At 44.0% G+C, this 17,492-nt stretch overlaps 1 protein-coding gene and 1 pseudogene across 1 annotated transcript; both read left to right on the top strand.

The window, feature by feature from the left end:
- The first annotated feature begins 1,709 nt into the window (after nucleotides 1-1,709).
- Nucleotides 1,710-12,881, top strand: LOC113031105 (rho GTPase-activating protein 32-like; annotated as a pseudogene).
- Nucleotides 12,882-14,911: 2,030 nt separating this feature from the next.
- Nucleotides 14,912-17,228, top strand: LOC113031109 (histone H3.3). Its single transcript, XM_026183001.1, has 4 exons — nucleotides 14,912-15,042; nucleotides 16,003-16,146; nucleotides 16,341-16,494; nucleotides 16,950-17,228. Exons 2-4 carry the CDS (start codon nucleotides 16,019-16,021, stop codon nucleotides 17,076-17,078), a joined length of 411 nt encoding a protein of 136 aa, XP_026038786.1. The 5' UTR covers nucleotides 14,912-15,042; nucleotides 16,003-16,018; the 3' UTR covers nucleotides 17,079-17,228.
- Nucleotides 17,229-17,492: the final 264 nt, after the last annotated feature.

The raw sequence follows: 17,492 nt of genomic DNA on the forward strand, positions 1-17,492 counted from the left end.
GTGTGAAGGGTTGGAAGGTATAATGATCAAAAAGAGGCAACTTAAAAAACAAAACAATAATAAGTAAAGAACGTCTTGACTGAAGTGGTTGATACAAGCTGAGAGCAGACCGCTGACGTCTGTGAGGGCAGACACACAAAAGATTAGACATGGTTTCATTCTCTGTGATGACTCAGGCTTAACTCTGAAGCTTTCCAGTGTGGTGGAGGTACACAGAAGGGCAGCTGATAATGCTTTAAGAGTTTTAAAGTGATCCGTGGCTAGACGATATAATGTGAAAATGAAAAACGTTCCCAGTAAGGAAATCACAGCATTACCCATCGTCTTTTTTAGGATCGACACAGACCCAGTTTTAGGTTTTAAATGCATAAGAGTGCCTCTTAAATGTTATATTAAATAAAAAGCTCTGGCAGATATTATGACCTTTGTGTCGTTGGGGTTGGTTCCGACCCCGTTATAATAGAAGACAATTAGGGCTAAAACTGAAATCATAAACACACTCTGAGCTCACTAACACTGTTAGAGAGAAGTTAGGGGCTTCTCTCCTTCCCTGAACAAACGGCGCCCTTTATCCCTACTGCTTCCCTGGAAAAGTCCAGACGGACAGTTACAGGGCTCCGCGTTCTTCAGGTTGTTTTTACAGACACCATCGCTGTTGTTTCAATATTGTTCACAACAAAACGTTTGAAAAAATAATTTTTTTTGCCCTTTTCTTAGAGTAAATATGTTTAAGTCTAAACAGACCCATAACACCACGGATGTTACTATAGTTAATATTTACATAAAAAATAAATAAAACAAATATATTTTAGAGATGTTTTCTAATACTCCTCAGTAATAGTAAGATATTATAACAACCTTTTTTAAAACATTGAAAATGAGAGGGTAAACTGTAACAAAAGCCCCGGGGGCCATAAGAAAAATAATAAAAACATACTTTTTATGGTTAAGGTAGCTTAACGAGGTAACCAGTAGGTGACAATCAAACTGGATGATGAACCCTGTTTTAAGGGTTTTTTGTTTTTTTTGGTGACCCATTAACATAAGAGATGGTAGCAGAAAGCTAACATAAGAGGAAGGTGAAGTTTATTGAATACCCACTCTGCTCTTTGAATGACTGACACAGTGCACCAGTATACCATTATGCTTCTGTGAGCGGTGAATGGAAACATGCTGGAGTTTTTGTGCATTTTGTTTTTTCCATGTTGTTGTGAACTAAATGCACATTTAAAGGACATTTGAAGCTTTCATGAAGCAAGTCTACACAACTGTGTCAAGTAAAGTGACCAGAGAGTGTAAAACGACTCATCCTAGCAGTCAAGAATTCTGTCCTCCCAAACAGGCAGCTTATCTTATTCACTGGATAGCGTTTCCACGTCTCTTCAAAGTAGCAAAAACAAATGGTGTGTAATTTAAGGAGCTTATGGATTTTCTCAGACTATCTGATTGATATGGGGGGGGTGTATCTTCTCTTGAATAGATGCTCATGGATGTGAGGGACTCCTTTGTAATTGCCAGGAAGGCGGTATTTTAGAATGAAGACGTTGCTTAAGGAAATTACAGATGCATAAAAGAGGAGTTTCCGTTACAATGAAGCTGAAATTCACAATGGGACAACCTGAAGCGATCTTGGGGGTTTAGTTGTAGTGCATGGATGCATCTTGTGGGAAATCTGAGCCTTCACGTATTGCTGTGTGAGGGATCTAAAATGTGTCCTTCCTTTCCTCCCTCCCTGATTCCTCAGTGTCTAAAAAGCACGGGAAGCTGATCACCTTCTTGCGCTCCTTCATGAAGTCCAGGCCCACCAAGCAGAAGCTGAAGCAGAGAGGCATCCTCCGGGAGAGGGTGTTTGGCTGTGACCTGGGAGAACACCTCCTCAACTCGGGACATGATGGTGAGTGACAGAGCATTACAAAACTGCAGCGTTTGAAACCGTTAATGATATCAGTAGTCAATCGCATAATTGTGGCTAAAAAAAAGCTTTTTTGCTCTTCAAATATTGGAATTTTAATGGAAATTACAGTCCAAATGTCTGTGCACAGAGTGGTTACATGTTGAGCGGTTATGTAGCTTACTCTGACAGCCTACGTAAAACCTTTCATTTTCTAGATTAGGATACTGCACTGGTAAGCATTCTTGTCATCTATCTTACTTTTCCAGTTTGCTTGGAGAGTTTAGAGGCTGGGTCGCCTTAGCTGTCGTTGTTGAAGTTGGTCCAGAGCCCTTTTTTTTGCCCGTTGGCCGACACTGTCCTGCTGGAGACACTTTGTCCCGCTGTAGCCATGGTAGCCACGCTGTAGCCTTGGCTTTTAGGAGTGGATGCTGTGACATCCACGTGAATGCCAGGTCCCGAGGTTTCCCGGAAGAACACTGCAGCATAACCAGTATTATTCACTTCACCTGTTATCTTACAGTTGTTTGAATGGCGTCCGCCTCATACGGCATGCAAATATGAGCTTGTAGCTCATCTGGTTGCACTGAAGATGTTTGCTGTATTGAAAGTCCATCTGCAGCCTGGTATCTGGCTATAATGGTCATAATGGTGGCCTGATTACACCCTAACATCAGCTCTGACCGGCTTAATAATACTGCTCTGTTGTTGAGCACTGATCAGTAACTTAATTTTAGTTCAGCTTAAAAGCCCATTTGTTCAGGTTAATGGATGACATTGCATGTGTGGACGTGCAGGATTCTCATTTGGCCAGCACATTTGTTTACAGCGATCACAGTTCAAACCATGTAATAGTATAGTCGCCTATCAGTGGGTGCTCTGTCACACATTTGTGGGTGAAGGAGCTGGACTGACCTCTGGAAATCCTGCCCTACCTTGTAAGGGGAGACGTGAGGTCTCAGTCACATGGTGCTCGGTCAGACAGTTAAGGTGTTTACTTGTGAGGAAGACCCCAGAACAACTGCTTCTGCAGAACGGACACCTTAAAGAACAGCCTGGATAAATTTTGATTCTGCAACTGTTTAGTTTTGATGAAGTCATTTTGTTTCTGAGTCCAAAGAAAAAATATTACGAAGGTTCCAAAATAAAACTGTAATTTTTGGAAAAGCTGTATTAAAAATTCCTTGCTACTGTTAACAGCACTTGGGAAATACTTAAAACAATTAAAAAAAATAACATTTTCATAGGGGGGCTAATAATTTTGTCGTCATCTGTAAAAGGCACATGAATTCTACTTATCTTGCCTTGGAAGTGCCTTAAACCTGCGTTCTTTCTGTCATCATGTTGTGACTCCTCCGATTCTAAAATACAGTATGATTGTACAGACGTCTGTAGGAAACAGCGCTTGCTCCCAGCACAACATAAAGATTCATTGTAGCCCTTCTTGTAATTTGTATGCCATCTTTCAAAACCCAGCTCATGTGATACATCCGTGAGTAAGGGATAAAGGGTTTTCACTTCTGGTTGAACACAGGCCAGGTTAACAGTTTAAAGTGCTTTTAAAAGATGAGGAAACAGTCTAGTGATTTCCACATTTAAACACATGCTGTGCATCTTTGTGGAAAGAGATACTTGTAACAAGTTCTTCCCACTCGGTCCTCTCCTGTGCGGTAGAATATCCGCTTGTTTGTTCACATTGAATGAATGGCCTTATTTTCTCTCTGGCTACATGTGGAATTTGAACAGCTGCTTCAGCAAGTGTCCCACTCTGTCAATCTAAAATGATGTGTGAGCTGTGGGGAGGCCTCCTCGTACATATACACACTGTCCTTATCTTCCATAGACACGCTCACATAGACGAATAACATGTCTGTATTATGCATAGCTCCTGAAGGAGAATGAGGAGACACTAAGCTTTTTCGTGATTTTAGCGGTCTACCACACAATCACTGGCTCGGTGATTGGTTGCCTCACACGCTGACAGTTTCCTTACAGACTGCCTGCATCAAAACAGAAAATGTTTTAAGGCAACCTAACAGTACCAGGTCAAGAAATGCATGATTCAGTATGCGTATGTGTCCACTCTAGCTCCGAGAGTGTTTTTCCATCAGAAAACACAAAAAAGTTGGTCCACCCTCAGTATCCTGGCATCTTCTTCTGTCCTGCTGCTCAGCAAAGATTGAAAATGATGAATTGCCGTTGTTTTTGTTTGACAGTGCCCCAGGTCCTCAAGAGCTGCACGGAATTCATTGAGAAGCACGGCGTGGTGGACGGCATTTACCGCCTGTCTGGAATTGCTTCAAATATCCAGAAATTGCGGTAAGGAGGCACAAACTGACCGACATCCAATGCTTGGGACTCAACACTCAAAGTACTTTATACAACATGTCTCTCTCACCCATTCACACACACGTTGATGCTTTCTAATGATCACACTTTGATGAATGCATCAGGAGCAGCTCAGGGTTCAGCATCTTGCATGCAGATTGGAACAACCGGGGATCGAACCACCAACGTTCAGATTAGTAGATGACCTGCTCTGCCAATCCTGAGCCCATGTGACACTCTGACATTGTGTAATATTATATGGAGAAAAGATTGATGCATTGCTGGGAAAAGATCTTTGCAAACACTACTGGAAAGTAGAACCGTTTCATGGCCTGTCTCAGCACTCACATGTTAGTTTGTTGACTGCAGTTTGTTGCTTTGTCCTTTTCTCTCCCATCAGGCATGAGTTTGACTCTGAGCAGATCCCTGACTTGACCAAAGATGTTTACATCCAGGACATCCACTGTGTTGGCTCGCTCTGTAAACTCTACTTCAGAGAGCTGCCTAATCCACTGCTCACCTACCAGCTCTACGAGAAGTTCTCTGTAAGTAAAACACTAATGTGGGCTACAGGGCTGCTAACTGTTGCAGATTGGCCGTGACTGACTGCTGACTTTTCAAATTTGATCTCGATAGAAAAGAAATAAAACAGGTTTATCTTATAGGAATTCTTGAAATTCCTCCTCCAGTCATGGGCCATAGACACCCCTAAAATAATAGCACCGCATTCGACACACCCTGTCATTAAAAATGCAGCAAACCACTGTGTGTGACTTGGAATAAAAACTTTCTCCAAGCACACCAGAGGCATCCCTCAGGATGAAGTAAATACTTACTGGTTGCTATGGCAGCTAGACTGAGGAGGGGGCTTCGCGGTTACAGACCGATGTTCTGTCTGTGCCCTATATATCAGCATGAACTTGGGATATCAATGGATTAAGCTTAATGTGGACATAGCGCCAAATCCCATTACTGTCAGTCTCTCCCTGTCTCCTAATCTCTTGTTTTGCTTTCACTCGAAGGAGGCTGTATCAGCAGCGACAGACGAAGAACGACTCATCAAAATCCATGACGTCATCCAGCAGCTTCCGCCACCGCATTACAGGTTAGTGTAGAGGCACATTGCCCCCCATTGGCAGGCTAAGGAGCTGCAGGGTTACAGACTGGCTGTGCATTCAGTTGTCTGTCTGATGGTGTTAGAATCAGAGCTTTCTGTAATGCTGTTGCACTGAGTGGAATCTTTGTCTGTGTTAGGATTAATTGAATTTCCCAGACTGTGTGAAATTTGCAACTGGCATTCCAATAGGGATTAAAGCAAAACGCTGATGCTCTGAAGACAGTTTTATCATGTCCGTTAGCGTGCACATCACTGATGGAGCAAGTTGAATCTGAATATGTGATTCTTAGGACCTTGGAGTTCCTCATGAGGCACCTTTCCCGCCTGGCAGCATTTAGCTACATAACCAACATGCACAGTAAGAACCTTGCCATCGTGTGGGCGCCCAACCTGCTGAGGTGAGAGCTCATCCTGCTTTCTTTCATTGTGTTGAATGAATTGTAACTCTTCATCTGTACATTTGCTCAACTGGCTGGAGACTTCAAGATGCCTCTAATGAGCTTTTTAATTTCAAGTATAAGAAATAAAAGTTGCTGTTCTTTTTGGTGCCACACACTCTGGGTTCTTAGACTGGCCTGATTTCTAATGTTTGCCACACAAAGTACACTCTGTCTGTTTTTTATAATGAGTCATTCTGCCTGAACTGAAGGGTTTAAGCAGCCATCACATGTTGGAAATTCATCTCAGAATGGTTTTACTCAAATTCCAATTTTCTTTAACTGAGTTAAAGAAAATTTCACTTCTGTTTTCGCGTTTTCTCTTGTTGTCTCAGGTCAAAACAGATTGAATCCGCCTGCTTCAGCGGCACAGCAGCCTTCATGGAAGTTCGAATCCAGTCTGTAGTGGTGGAGTTCATTTTGAACCATGTTGATGTGCTTTTCAGCACTAAACTCAGCTCACTAATAAGAGAGGGAGCAGGTATAGACATCCCGCCAGCGTGCACACATTAAGCTAAATTCAAATAGTTTGCCACTGATCGTTTTTCTGCTACATTGTCAGGTCACAACTCTTTGTCACGGCCAAAGTCCCTGCTGGTTTCATCACCCTCAACAAAGCTTCTAAGTCTAGAGGAGGCCCAGGCCAGGACCCAGGCTCAGATCAACTCTCCAGTCACTGAAGACAGCAAGTACATTGAAGTGGGTGAAGGTCCAGCTGCTCTGCAGGGCAAGTTCCACACCGTCATTGAGTTTCCCACAGAGAGGTCAGCTGTTTTCCTGTTTTATTAATGTCTATTATAATGGAAAAACCTTGCATGGTGCTCCTTCTGCTGGTGTTCTGGTGAGACTGCAAGACTTTCTTGTCCATCATCGTTTTCTATTATAGGAAGAGACCGCCTAACAAGTCGAAGAAGTCTCCTGTAGGTAGTTGGCGTTCTTTCTTTAACCTGGGCAAGTCTTCCTCTATGTCCAAGCGGAAGTTGCACCGCAATCCCAGTGAGCCTAATGAGCTGAAGGCTATGGCTCTCGCTGGTGAGTGCTCACGCCGCATCTGCAGTAAAAACTGTCTGGAGCTAATCAGCGTTGTGCAGCAACAAGAGCTTAACAAAATACACCAAAGTGACAGCAGTGAATGTTGATGGTTGTGTTTCAGGAGGAAGAGGAGACACTGCAACATTAAGGTCAGCCAAAAGTGAAGAGTCACTGAGTTCCCTGCATAATGTTGAAGGTAATTATTTATGACCTCCACTTCACTTAAACTTGGAATAGAAAGCTTAATCGGTCGTTATCTTTATCGTTTGTGTTCTGTTCTTCCGCCAGGCGAGTCCAAGGTGTACCGTCCTCGGCGACCGCGCTCCAGCAGCGATGCTCTGTCAGCCTCTTTTAACGGCGAGCTGCTGGACAGCCGGCAGCACTGCAACTCGTATGATAACCTGGATGGCACAGAAGACAGCGACGGAGACGACGGACCCATCTGTGTGCCTGCTCTTATCTCGCCTCCACGCTCAGCAGGTGAAGACGTGGACCTCAGCCCTCCAGACATCGGGATGGCCTCCCTGGACTTCGACCCCATGTCATTCCAGTGCAGTCTCCCTGACACCTCCTATGCCTTCCCCCTGGATGATTCACCGGTCAGGGCTGAGGGCTCCACTTTAAAGAGGAACCGGGGCAACATCTGTGGCAAGACCAATGGCTCTGATCTCATCTCTGCCTCCTTCATCAGCAGCTTGACTTCCCCGCTATCCACCGATACCAGCGTGAATACAGGGGAAAAGGCAGAGAACAAGAAGCTGACTGCGTCTTACTCGTACACTGATAAACCCACACAGGCCGTGTCACCTATTAAATGTGGAAAGGCCGCCAGTTTGACACCTTTTGTCACTTCAGACACTTTGTCCGCAGAAACACGTGGGAAGATTACAGCTGGACAGGCTGTCTTTCCACAGTCTTTATCTTCTCCTTCGATATGCAAGGACTCTCCTACATTGATGGGCAGTGTATTGCTGAAAGTAGCTGAGCCATCGCTAAGTGAAGTTTTTCAAATGGAGCTGAATTCTAAACTGGCAGCCTTTGACAGTGTGGACAGCCGAGAGGTAAAGGGAGAGGACGGCGTGCAGCAGGGACCAGCTGCTAATAGCCAAGAGCACCAAGGTAGGGCAGCGAATGAGATACATACTTTCGACCTGTTCTTTAGATGAAAATAAAAGTAAAGTGTTTGTGTGTATTTTTTGCCAGGTTTAGCTTTGCAAGGATTTCATCTTAAACCTTTTTCTTCCGATGTCTGAGCACCTTACTTACTCCCCGCCTTTTCCCACTCTTAAAGCACCTTAAAACCTTCCCGCCTGTTCCATCATCACCTAGAGCTCTTGCTTATTCATGCTTCAACTATAGTTCCCTTGTGTTTTTTGTGTTCCCACTAGGAGTCACAACTCTGGACTCTTCAAAGGAACCCAACCCCTTGTTCCCTCAACTCTACAGCACCCTCTTCTGTCCCTCCTCCTCCACCTCCTAAAAATGCTGCCCGCATGTTGGCCCTGGCCCTGGCTGAGTCCTGCTCAGCAGGTGTCCACTCAGTCTCAACTGCGGTCTTCTGAGCCCTCAACACCGCTGTCCCCTCTGCAGCCGCATGAGGCCTCCAGCTTCCAGGACTCGCCACAATCCTTTTGTCCTACAATTCCAGACTGCCTCAGAAGACGGAGCTGGACGAGGAAGTACTCCCCCACCAAACAGTGCTGGCTAACAAGTGTGATCACAGTTTCAATCTCATCCCTCCACTTCCAGTCCTTCAAACAAACACCAGCCACCAGAGTTAACCAGCATGATCACTAAGCCATCAGACAGTGCCAAGTCCTCTATAACTGCATCGCAGCCAGACGTGGACCCCCACCAGACACTCCACTTTACAATTGTGCCCCACTCTCCACATCACCCAGCCGGAGTTCTCCAACCAGGAAAAGTCCAGAAAGACAGCAGCCTGTGACAGGACCAGTCCCACTTCATAGTAGCTCATCCAATTCCACTGCAGCCACAACCCCCAGTGGCACAACAAGGAGAGTGGAAACTTACAGCAGCATGGTCCTGAGGTAAGGATATCATGTTGGCTGGTCCCAAGAGGTCCTAGCAGTGAATCTCAAAACTCACTGTTTTGGGATTGAGTATGTTCTCAGCACCACCTCCTATTTTTTGACAGAAGTTATCCTCGGTGTAGGCTGCAAGTCTCTACCTGTATGTATGTATATAGGTATTTTTTAAATAATTGACTGTATACCACTACTACTCTGCATTCAAATACTCTGATACTTTAGATACTTACAGTTCATATTGGAAAAGTCTTGTGTTACTATAAAAAAAAAATGCACAACTCTTATTTTTCTTTTCTTTCTTTGTTTTTTTCCCTAAACCTGATATAAATAATGACTTATCCTGTGTTGGCCTCTTTTTCTCAGGTCAAACCAGAGGAGAAGGCACCACCCCCAGTTCTTCCAAACCACCAGAACAGCCAGCTCAGAAGCTGAAAAGATCAGTCCCACCACCCCAAACCCAAACTCAGCAGCAGAGCCAAGCCAAATACAACCTCCAGCTCAGACACAGCCTCACACACATTCCCAGACATTAGTCCAACCCCAGCCTCATCTCTCAAAGGCTAGCGCAAGAGTCGCACCCACCTCTGCTGAGCCTGTGGAGAAACCTTGGGAGGCCATAAAGCCAGTGCAGCCCTGTGCAGAGTCTGGAAAATATCACGACTCCTATGGACCCACTCCTCCTGCCCCTCCTGTTCGCACTATAGAGAGCAAACTGGCCACAGCAGCACTCAGCCACAGTGAAACCTCCTACCATATCCTGGGTGAAGGTCCTCCGTCTGGCCATATGGAGGATGCTCTCCCTCACCATCCTCTTTCTCCTCGTAAATCTTCCACGCACCAGCCAGCCTACCTGTACCACGCTAAAGGAGAACCCGTCCTAATTGATCCTCCAGGAGCTGCATACTACCACCAGAGGTCTGTAACTCTGGGCCCGCAGTCTATACCACACCACTACCAACCAGACAGTGTCCCTCCACACACCTATGTGTCAAAGTCTGAGCCTCAGATACCCTACAGTGCCCGAATAGATAACAGATACAGCACTTTAGGCCCCAGGTCCTACCATCACTCCATCAAGTCCAGAGGAAACCCCAGGAGTGTTTACCTAGCCCCAGGGCCTGGGCACCAGGGCTACAGTCATGACAGAACCCATGGCTATCCCACCATCCGCAGAGTGCACTCGCTCCATGTTCCTTCCAGCATTCGCTCAGTGCCCATCCAGAGGACTGAAGTTCCTCCAGATGACGACATGTTCTTCTACCACCGACCGGTGTACCAGTGCAAAGCCTACCAGCAGCCCCCGCAGCAGTCCTCGCAGGCAGACTACCATGTTACCCAGCTGCAGCCTTACTTTGAGAACGGACGAGTCCAGTACCGCTACAGTCCATATTCTGGTTCAGGCCCATTGGAGGCGCCTTTCTATGACATCGACCCATACGGCACTATCAGAGTCAGGCACCTTCACTCCTACAGCGGCCGAGATGCAGGAACACTTCCTGGGCGTCCTGGTGGGAAGGCGACTGGGTATCACTACCTCACTCGCCACATTCTTCCTCCTGGGAAGGAGCACAGTTTTGTGAGCAGGGACATGCCCCCCGGGCATGGGAGCAAAGAAGTTGCTGCTTACTTATCCTGGGACCCAGAGGAGTCCGAAAGGTTGCGTATGCATTCTATCCGCAGGGAGAGCAGGGCCAGGCTTAAGGTTAAAGGCCCCGTCCTCTCTCAATATGACAACGTGGGCTTGTTCACACCAGCAGATATATCAGGCTATGAAACCCTGCACCTGCGCAGTAAATCTGACCCAGGCAAAGCTGTGCTGATACCGTCTGAGAGCAAAGACGGCCGCTACCTGCCCAGACAAATGGTGTCGGACCCTGAAGCCCTCATGTACATGGAGACTGACAAGCATGTCCAGGGCAGCGGAGTGGGTGACAAGCCTGATGCACTTTCCAAGCAAAGCAGCTCCAAGAAATGCCAGTCCTCTCACTCCCTCCCCTCTGCTCTGAGCCACAGTCTCTCTCACCAGCAGGAGAGCGGTCGGCACGAGGCCAAGTATGAGCCCGGAGACGACGGCAGCAGGTCTAAACACAAGAGGAACTTTCAGGCGCGTTACGAGTGTCCAGATTCTGACCACCACCAGAGCAAAGTGAAAACATCAAGCGGCTTTCACAGCACAGACGATCAGTCATCAGCCCCCAGGGAACAAATCGGCCGCTCCAAACCCGAGCGATCGCACAGCGTCCGAGAGCAGCACTACAGCCAGGCCAAAGCAGACCTAGACAGAGACTACTCGTGTCAGAAACACAGCACGAAAGCAGTGCAGTCCCACTATGACAACTTGGACGATTACCACCCAGTACCTCAGCCTCATGCCCCTGTTCAAAAACATGGAGCGTCCAGCTCCTACCCAGCCCCAGGATTTCCAGTGAGCCACAACAACAGAGCTTACTCCACAGCTCTAGGTCAGGGGGCCTTTATCCAGACTAGCCTGGCCATGCAGAGGCCCGAGACAGAGATTCATACAGAGTGAAGCATTTAGGGGGAGGTGTAAAATAATCTGAAGCTGTGTAGAAGAAAGACTCTGAGCTATGGTTGAGCAGCCTCTGCAGGACAGTGGACTGATGTATCACCAATATTTTTGCTTCTCTGTATTTTTAAAGAATTGTAAAGAATATTGTAAGACTTTTTACAGAAAGTCCTGAATGTATACCTGAAATTATTGTCCATGAGGTCTTGTTGTTGTGATTGATTGAGACAGTAGCCGGTCATAAATGTATAATGATATGAAAGACGTGAGGTACTTTTACTAGGAACCACAAAAATGTAAATTATATATACTATATATACAAATAGAAACACCCATAAAAAGGGATTTTAGTTTGGTTTTTGTTTTTTTTTTATATGGTGTGTCGCTGGGTATGAGCATCAACTGGGACTAAGGTTTGCATTTTAGAAATGCATGCACTCTATCTCTTACAGAACAGTTCTGTGTACTTCTCTATCCATTGCGTTCTCTCTGGATTTCACAGCACAAGTCGTTTCAGGAGGAGGATACGTGTAGGTCGACGCAGGGCCACCTGCTAATGTGACAGAAGCAGCGTGTCCATGTTTGTTTTGAAGAATCTGAGCAGGAGGTTGGATGAGGACCTGCAGCCGGGTACTTTGAGTTAATGTAGTGCTTGTCAATGTCTTTATTTTCTCTGACTGTGCCATTTTTACGTAACTTTGTTATAAACTGATTACAATGACTTCTAATGGAATGTGTTGGTACTCCTGTTCTTCATTAGAAGAGGGACCAAATGACTCGGCACAGTTCTTGCACATATGGGATAAAGATGGGAACGTGGATGAATGCCTGTTGTAGCACCAGAACTGTAAGGGGTTATTTTTCTTGTCCCCCCCCCCCGAATCAGATTGATGGTACTTTCTGTGCTAACTGAATAAAGCTGGAAACAATGTCCTTCTGAACAATGTGGGGAAGAACACATTGTTGCTGCTTTGTTGGGGAAAAACTTGGATGAGCCTTAAATTTTGTTCCTGCAATCCATACATTTTATTTTTCCTGTCATAATACATAAATGCATGACGATTCTCGATATGTCAAGGTTGAAGGATTATTTTGATTTTTTGTGGGTTATTTAGTTTTGTATCACCTTGATGGTTCTTTTTTTTTCTTTTCTTCTAAGGATATGTGGGACAATTTTCTTTTCGGGCTGGAAATCAGTGTATAGTACATTCATTTGGTATTATACTATAAGCCCTTTCGGGGTAAGCATAATGGATGGATTACAATATGTTTCAACTATGTCCAAATCCAGGTTGTACTCTGTAACTGTTTAACTTCTATATCGCTTGCAGGTTCTGCTCCTCTTGCCTTATGTAAAGCCTCTACCTTTTCAGATGGGGCGTTGATGTAAGGCATTATGTACTTGAATGTGAAAACACTCGTCTCAAAATAGAAGTTATCTACAGTTAGATATGAAATAAATAAAACTGTTCAGGAAGAGATAGAATCCATGGCTTTTGTGTGGATCTGAATGTTTCTCGAAAACAGAATCGCAGATATCAGAAGTGTTACGAGTGTATCTTAAATTAGTGACGTCACTAGAGTGATGACTGATGCTTTGAGCAAATAAAGAGCTTGAATATAAAGACCGACCGTCGACAGATTTAAAGTGATGAATACAGGTGGTATTTTCAAAGTCCACATGTAGTCGTGTGAGTCAGCCTTTCCCCTGTCTCTCTGAAAAAGATAAATAAAAACGTTCATGACGCACCGCATTCATAGCATCACAGCCGCATCTTCTAATGTAGTCCAAGTCTAGTGTTAAAAGAGCCTTGCTCAGGATGTTGAACACCAATTCCTGCTGACAGATCATTGCTGCAAGAAACATGACTGTTTTCTCCATGTACCCAACTATTTACTACATGATTGAAATAAGTTATTACAGTAAAAAGTAGGTGTGGCAAAACATCGCAGTTAGCTGAAATGAAAATAAACTATACTTTTGACAAAAATAAACAATATTGTGTTCCCTATAATTAAATGTAATTTAGTCTTTATTGGTTCAGCTACATTTACACACACAGCTTACCTGATGAGGCTTTGATGGACAGGTGAGTCAAATGAAACTTATCTGAACTATAATAACTTTGATGTAAATGCACTGTGATGGACTTCTTTTCAGAGCAACACATGACTTACTGAATAGCAGAGTGTTGGTGGCTTTATGCAGCTCTGCAGTTGGAGACCCGGCTCAGTAACTTTACATGGTCTGGACTTTGTGGCTGAGTTGCTCTGGTTTCTTAAGTTTGCAAAAACACCAGTTACAACTGATGGTGGAATATATCGGTAGGAACATTTTGGAACAGTAGCATCTTATTGCAGGACCATGCTCAAATTACATTCAGTGCTTTGGAACGACCCATTTGTTCCCAAATGTTTATAAAGCCAGACTGCATGGATATGTCCTTTTGTTTTATACACACGGTGCAACGGGACTGAAAACAACTGAAGATTCACAGGCATTGACCAGTTATTTGGTCCATTTCCCCCTCCTGTGGATGAAGCACAAATCTCTGGGGTAAGCTTTTATTTAAAAAGGAAATGCTTGCTGCAGGAGAATCAAGAGAATGCAACGTAATCCCTGGTTCAGCTGTGATGATGACCAGAATGCCATATGTATTTTAAAATGACAGCTCCACAAACCCCATGGCTTTCTCAATTTGACCAACAGGGGGATCTAAAATGCATAAGAATATTAATTCCTTTCCAGAGAAACATTTATGAAAACATAAAGCATATATAATGAATCAGCTTTTTAAAAAATTAATGTAATTGTCTTACCCCAACTTTGGTATAACGTCTAATGCTTAAAAGTGACCAACATGAAGGAGAATGTGTTGAAATCATTCCACCACCACAAGAACAGAAACGCTCAGGTTTGGCAAGAGAACTGCAGAGTTTGGAGTTGTGCTTGTACTTAGTTTCCCTCCTGTTTCATATACTGATCAGAAACCTCGTGTAAAAAAGACAATTGCAGTAGGACTGATATGATGACACAGCTGTCATGTTTGTCATCTAAATTCAGTTTCTCGTTTGAGTTTATAACGGAGATCCATAATTACTAAAACAGACAAGTAATATTTTTTCATTTCGGTTAGCGCACTTACATTATATTTTTAGCATGATAAAGAGAAATGTTTTTCCTTTAATTAAAAAATACATTCAAGTCTAATCTGGACTAATTTATGTTGCGAATAACAAATATTTGGTTTGTTATAAAAAAAAAAGTTCAGTGTTATCCATTTCCTTTCCCTACTGTTCGAAGTCAAAGTGTGCCCTGATATTTATCATATTCTCTCATTGGTTTTGCGTTTTACATTTGTTAACACGCGGTTTTGAGGCAAAGCGTTAAAAAAAGTCGAAAACGTAATTATTTTATGATTTTCTTGATCTAGTGTTTTCTACATCGTTGGAGTGTGAAGGAGAAAACTTGAGGAAATGAAGTTAGATTGTTTACAAATGTTACCATTGCATTGTGGGAGACAGATGATTGACACGGGCGCCATTTTGCTCCCGCTCGCTCTGCTTCCATTGTGTGAGAGATAGTAAATATCTGACACTGCCAGACAACCAGAACACACTTCTATCCTTGCGAAGAAAAGAGACTAAATTCACCCCCGGTAAGTAAAAAATTCCTTAATTATTTCTTAACTAAGAACAATAGTCACCATTTGGTGAAGAAAATAGAGTAGATAAACTTATTTTTTTGCTTTAATATCGTGTTTTTTCGATGGTGTTGTGAAAAGAGAAAGCAGCTTCCCCAGGCAGAGAAAAACGGCTCAGTACTTCCACTGCCGAAATATCTAGTCCACTTTCAGCGGCGATTTCTACCTCGCTTTTTCGCTTTAAAATACCTCTACTTCATCAGTCTTTGACTGTTTTTCGATACGCTTACTTGTCTACTACGATTTGTTAATGCTCTTGTGAGCACACATTTTCTGTTTTGGTGGGAAAATGTCAAAGTTTACATCCCGCTCGTTGCCTGTGTATTGGTAGGTTCGTTTCGGTCTGCGGCCATAATCTTGCGGTATGAGGCGGAGTTAACAATACTTGTCCCGCCCTAAAATACTCCTGGCTGAAACATCATTGGTTTGGGTGTACAGTGGAGCCACAGCTGATTGGTGGGATTCAGAGTGACGGCCTGTTAAAGGTTGTGATTGGCTAAATTGGGATCCCACAGTCTCTAGATTGGCTAAAGTCTTTGTGTTTGTGCAGCGGCCAAACCCGGGGGAAAAGTTTTATCAGGAGGTCCAAAATGACTTAAGAACCAAGTATTTATAACATGTTTAATTATAGATCCGTTAATAATTGATACAAAAATATTAAAAACTCAAAATGCATAATTACTTGATAACAAATAAAACGAAGTGGTAAAAGGGGGCAAGTTGTATGTTTTAATTACTTATATATATTTCAGAGCTGCTGCACTGAATATTGGAAACTTTAAATAATTTAGTTATTTATCTGAGTTCAAGGCCACTAGCTTAGCAGGATCATTTGTCCAGTGTGCAACGATTAATGTCACGATGAAGCGAATAGAAACAGATACATTGTTTGGGGGTTTTTTTGTATTCCGTCAGGTGATACTCTGTCGTAATGGCTCGTACCAAGCAGACTGCTCGTAAGTCCACTGGAGGAAAGGCTCCTCGTAAGCAGCTGGCCACCAAGGCTGCCCGCAAGAGCGCCCCTTCCACAGGTGGTGTCAAAAAGCCCCATCGTTACAGGTAACGTTCATTTTGAGTCACATTAATTGCTCCTTATCATATCAGACGTTTAATGAGCAATCTTTACCCTGCAAATTCTGCTCGGAGCCACAAAAAGTATTTTAATTAGGGAGACTCAGCCTTAACTGTCAACATTACTGACAGGTGTAAAAATAAATAAATGATTGTACTGAGCTTGAGGTCATGCGTTTCAGGCCTGGTACGGTGGCTCTGAGAGAGATCCGTCGATACCAGAAGTCCACTGAGCTTCTGATCCGTAAGCTGCCCTTCCAGCGCCTGGTGAGGGAGATTGCTCAGGACTTCAAGACTGACCTACGTTTCCAGAGCGCTGCCATTGGAGCTCTGCAGGTGAAGCCACACTGCTATGTTGGATGTGGGAAGGAGGTCCATGCTGTTAACAGTTTGTTTTTTTGCTAGTAGAAGCTTTGACATCACTTTCCTTATTCTTCTAAATTTGTTTGATTAGGGTTTTTTTTTTCCCCCAAACTGTTTTTTAGCACTTAGTACGATTAGCGGCACTAATTTTTGATTCATCAATGTGTCTCTGTAGAGAGGTTTCCAAATGTTTGGTCCATGAGTTTAACTTGTAATGTGAACTCTGAAGGGTTTTATATTATATGCAAGTCTGTCTTGTCCTTTGTTATGACTTTTAAGGGGCTGTTAGAGAATTACGTGCTTTCAGCTGTCGATATTTAAGGACTACACTTAAACCAATGCAGCAGATCAAAGTTTAGGTTCTTTTCTCTTATATTACAACATCATTAATATGTACTGCTAATGTTGTTTGTGTTTGTCCCCTGCAGGAGGCTAGTGAGGCGTACCTGGTGGGTCTGTTTGAGGACACTAACCTGTGTGCCATCCATGCCAAGCGTGTCACTATTATGCCCAAAGACATCCAGCTGGCACGCCGCATCCGTGGAGAGCGCGCTTAGATGGCCTCCCTGATGTTTCATCTGTGTCCTATTTTTCTTTACCCATCCCTGCCTTTACTCGTTCATTTTACTCCATCCACCCACCTCCACCCGTCCCTATTCCATTCTCTCCCCAGCCTACCCAGCTTCTCGGTAGACTTTAGAGTAATCTTGATTATGAAGAGATAGAAATATGTTGAAGTCTGATCAATTTGTAATTTTTTTTGTCTTCACCAAATGTTTTAGGGTACCTTCTTCGTGCATGTAAAGGGTTGGCAGATCAGATGCACATGTGCACACATAGGCAAACATGCATTCCTGGGTTTGGGAGCTACTTCAAATCTGGAAGCCCATCAGTAAGCTCACCTGGAGTTGAGCAGGTGCAGTTTTTGTGGCAAAAGGAGCCAAAGCAGAGGGACAAGGCCGAGGGGTTAG

Source organism: Astatotilapia calliptera, chromosome 10 (genome assembly GCF_900246225.1).
Source record: "Astatotilapia calliptera chromosome 10, fAstCal1.2, whole genome shotgun sequence".
Classification (NCBI taxonomy): domain Eukaryota; kingdom Metazoa; phylum Chordata; class Actinopteri; order Cichliformes; family Cichlidae; genus Astatotilapia; species Astatotilapia calliptera.

Coding starts and splice junctions, on each gene's coding strand:
- LOC113031109 (XM_026183001.1), top strand. CDS start 16,019: ATGGCTCGTACCAAGCAGACTGCTCGTAAGTCCACTGGAGGAAAGGCT. Junction 16,147..16,340: donor AAAAAGCCCCATCGTTACAG/GTAACGTTCATT, acceptor CATGCGTTTCAG/GCCTGGTACGGTGGCTCTGA. Junction 16,495..16,949: donor CTGCCATTGGAGCTCTGCAG/GTGAAGCCACAC, acceptor TGTCCCCTGCAG/GAGGCTAGTGAGGCGTACCT.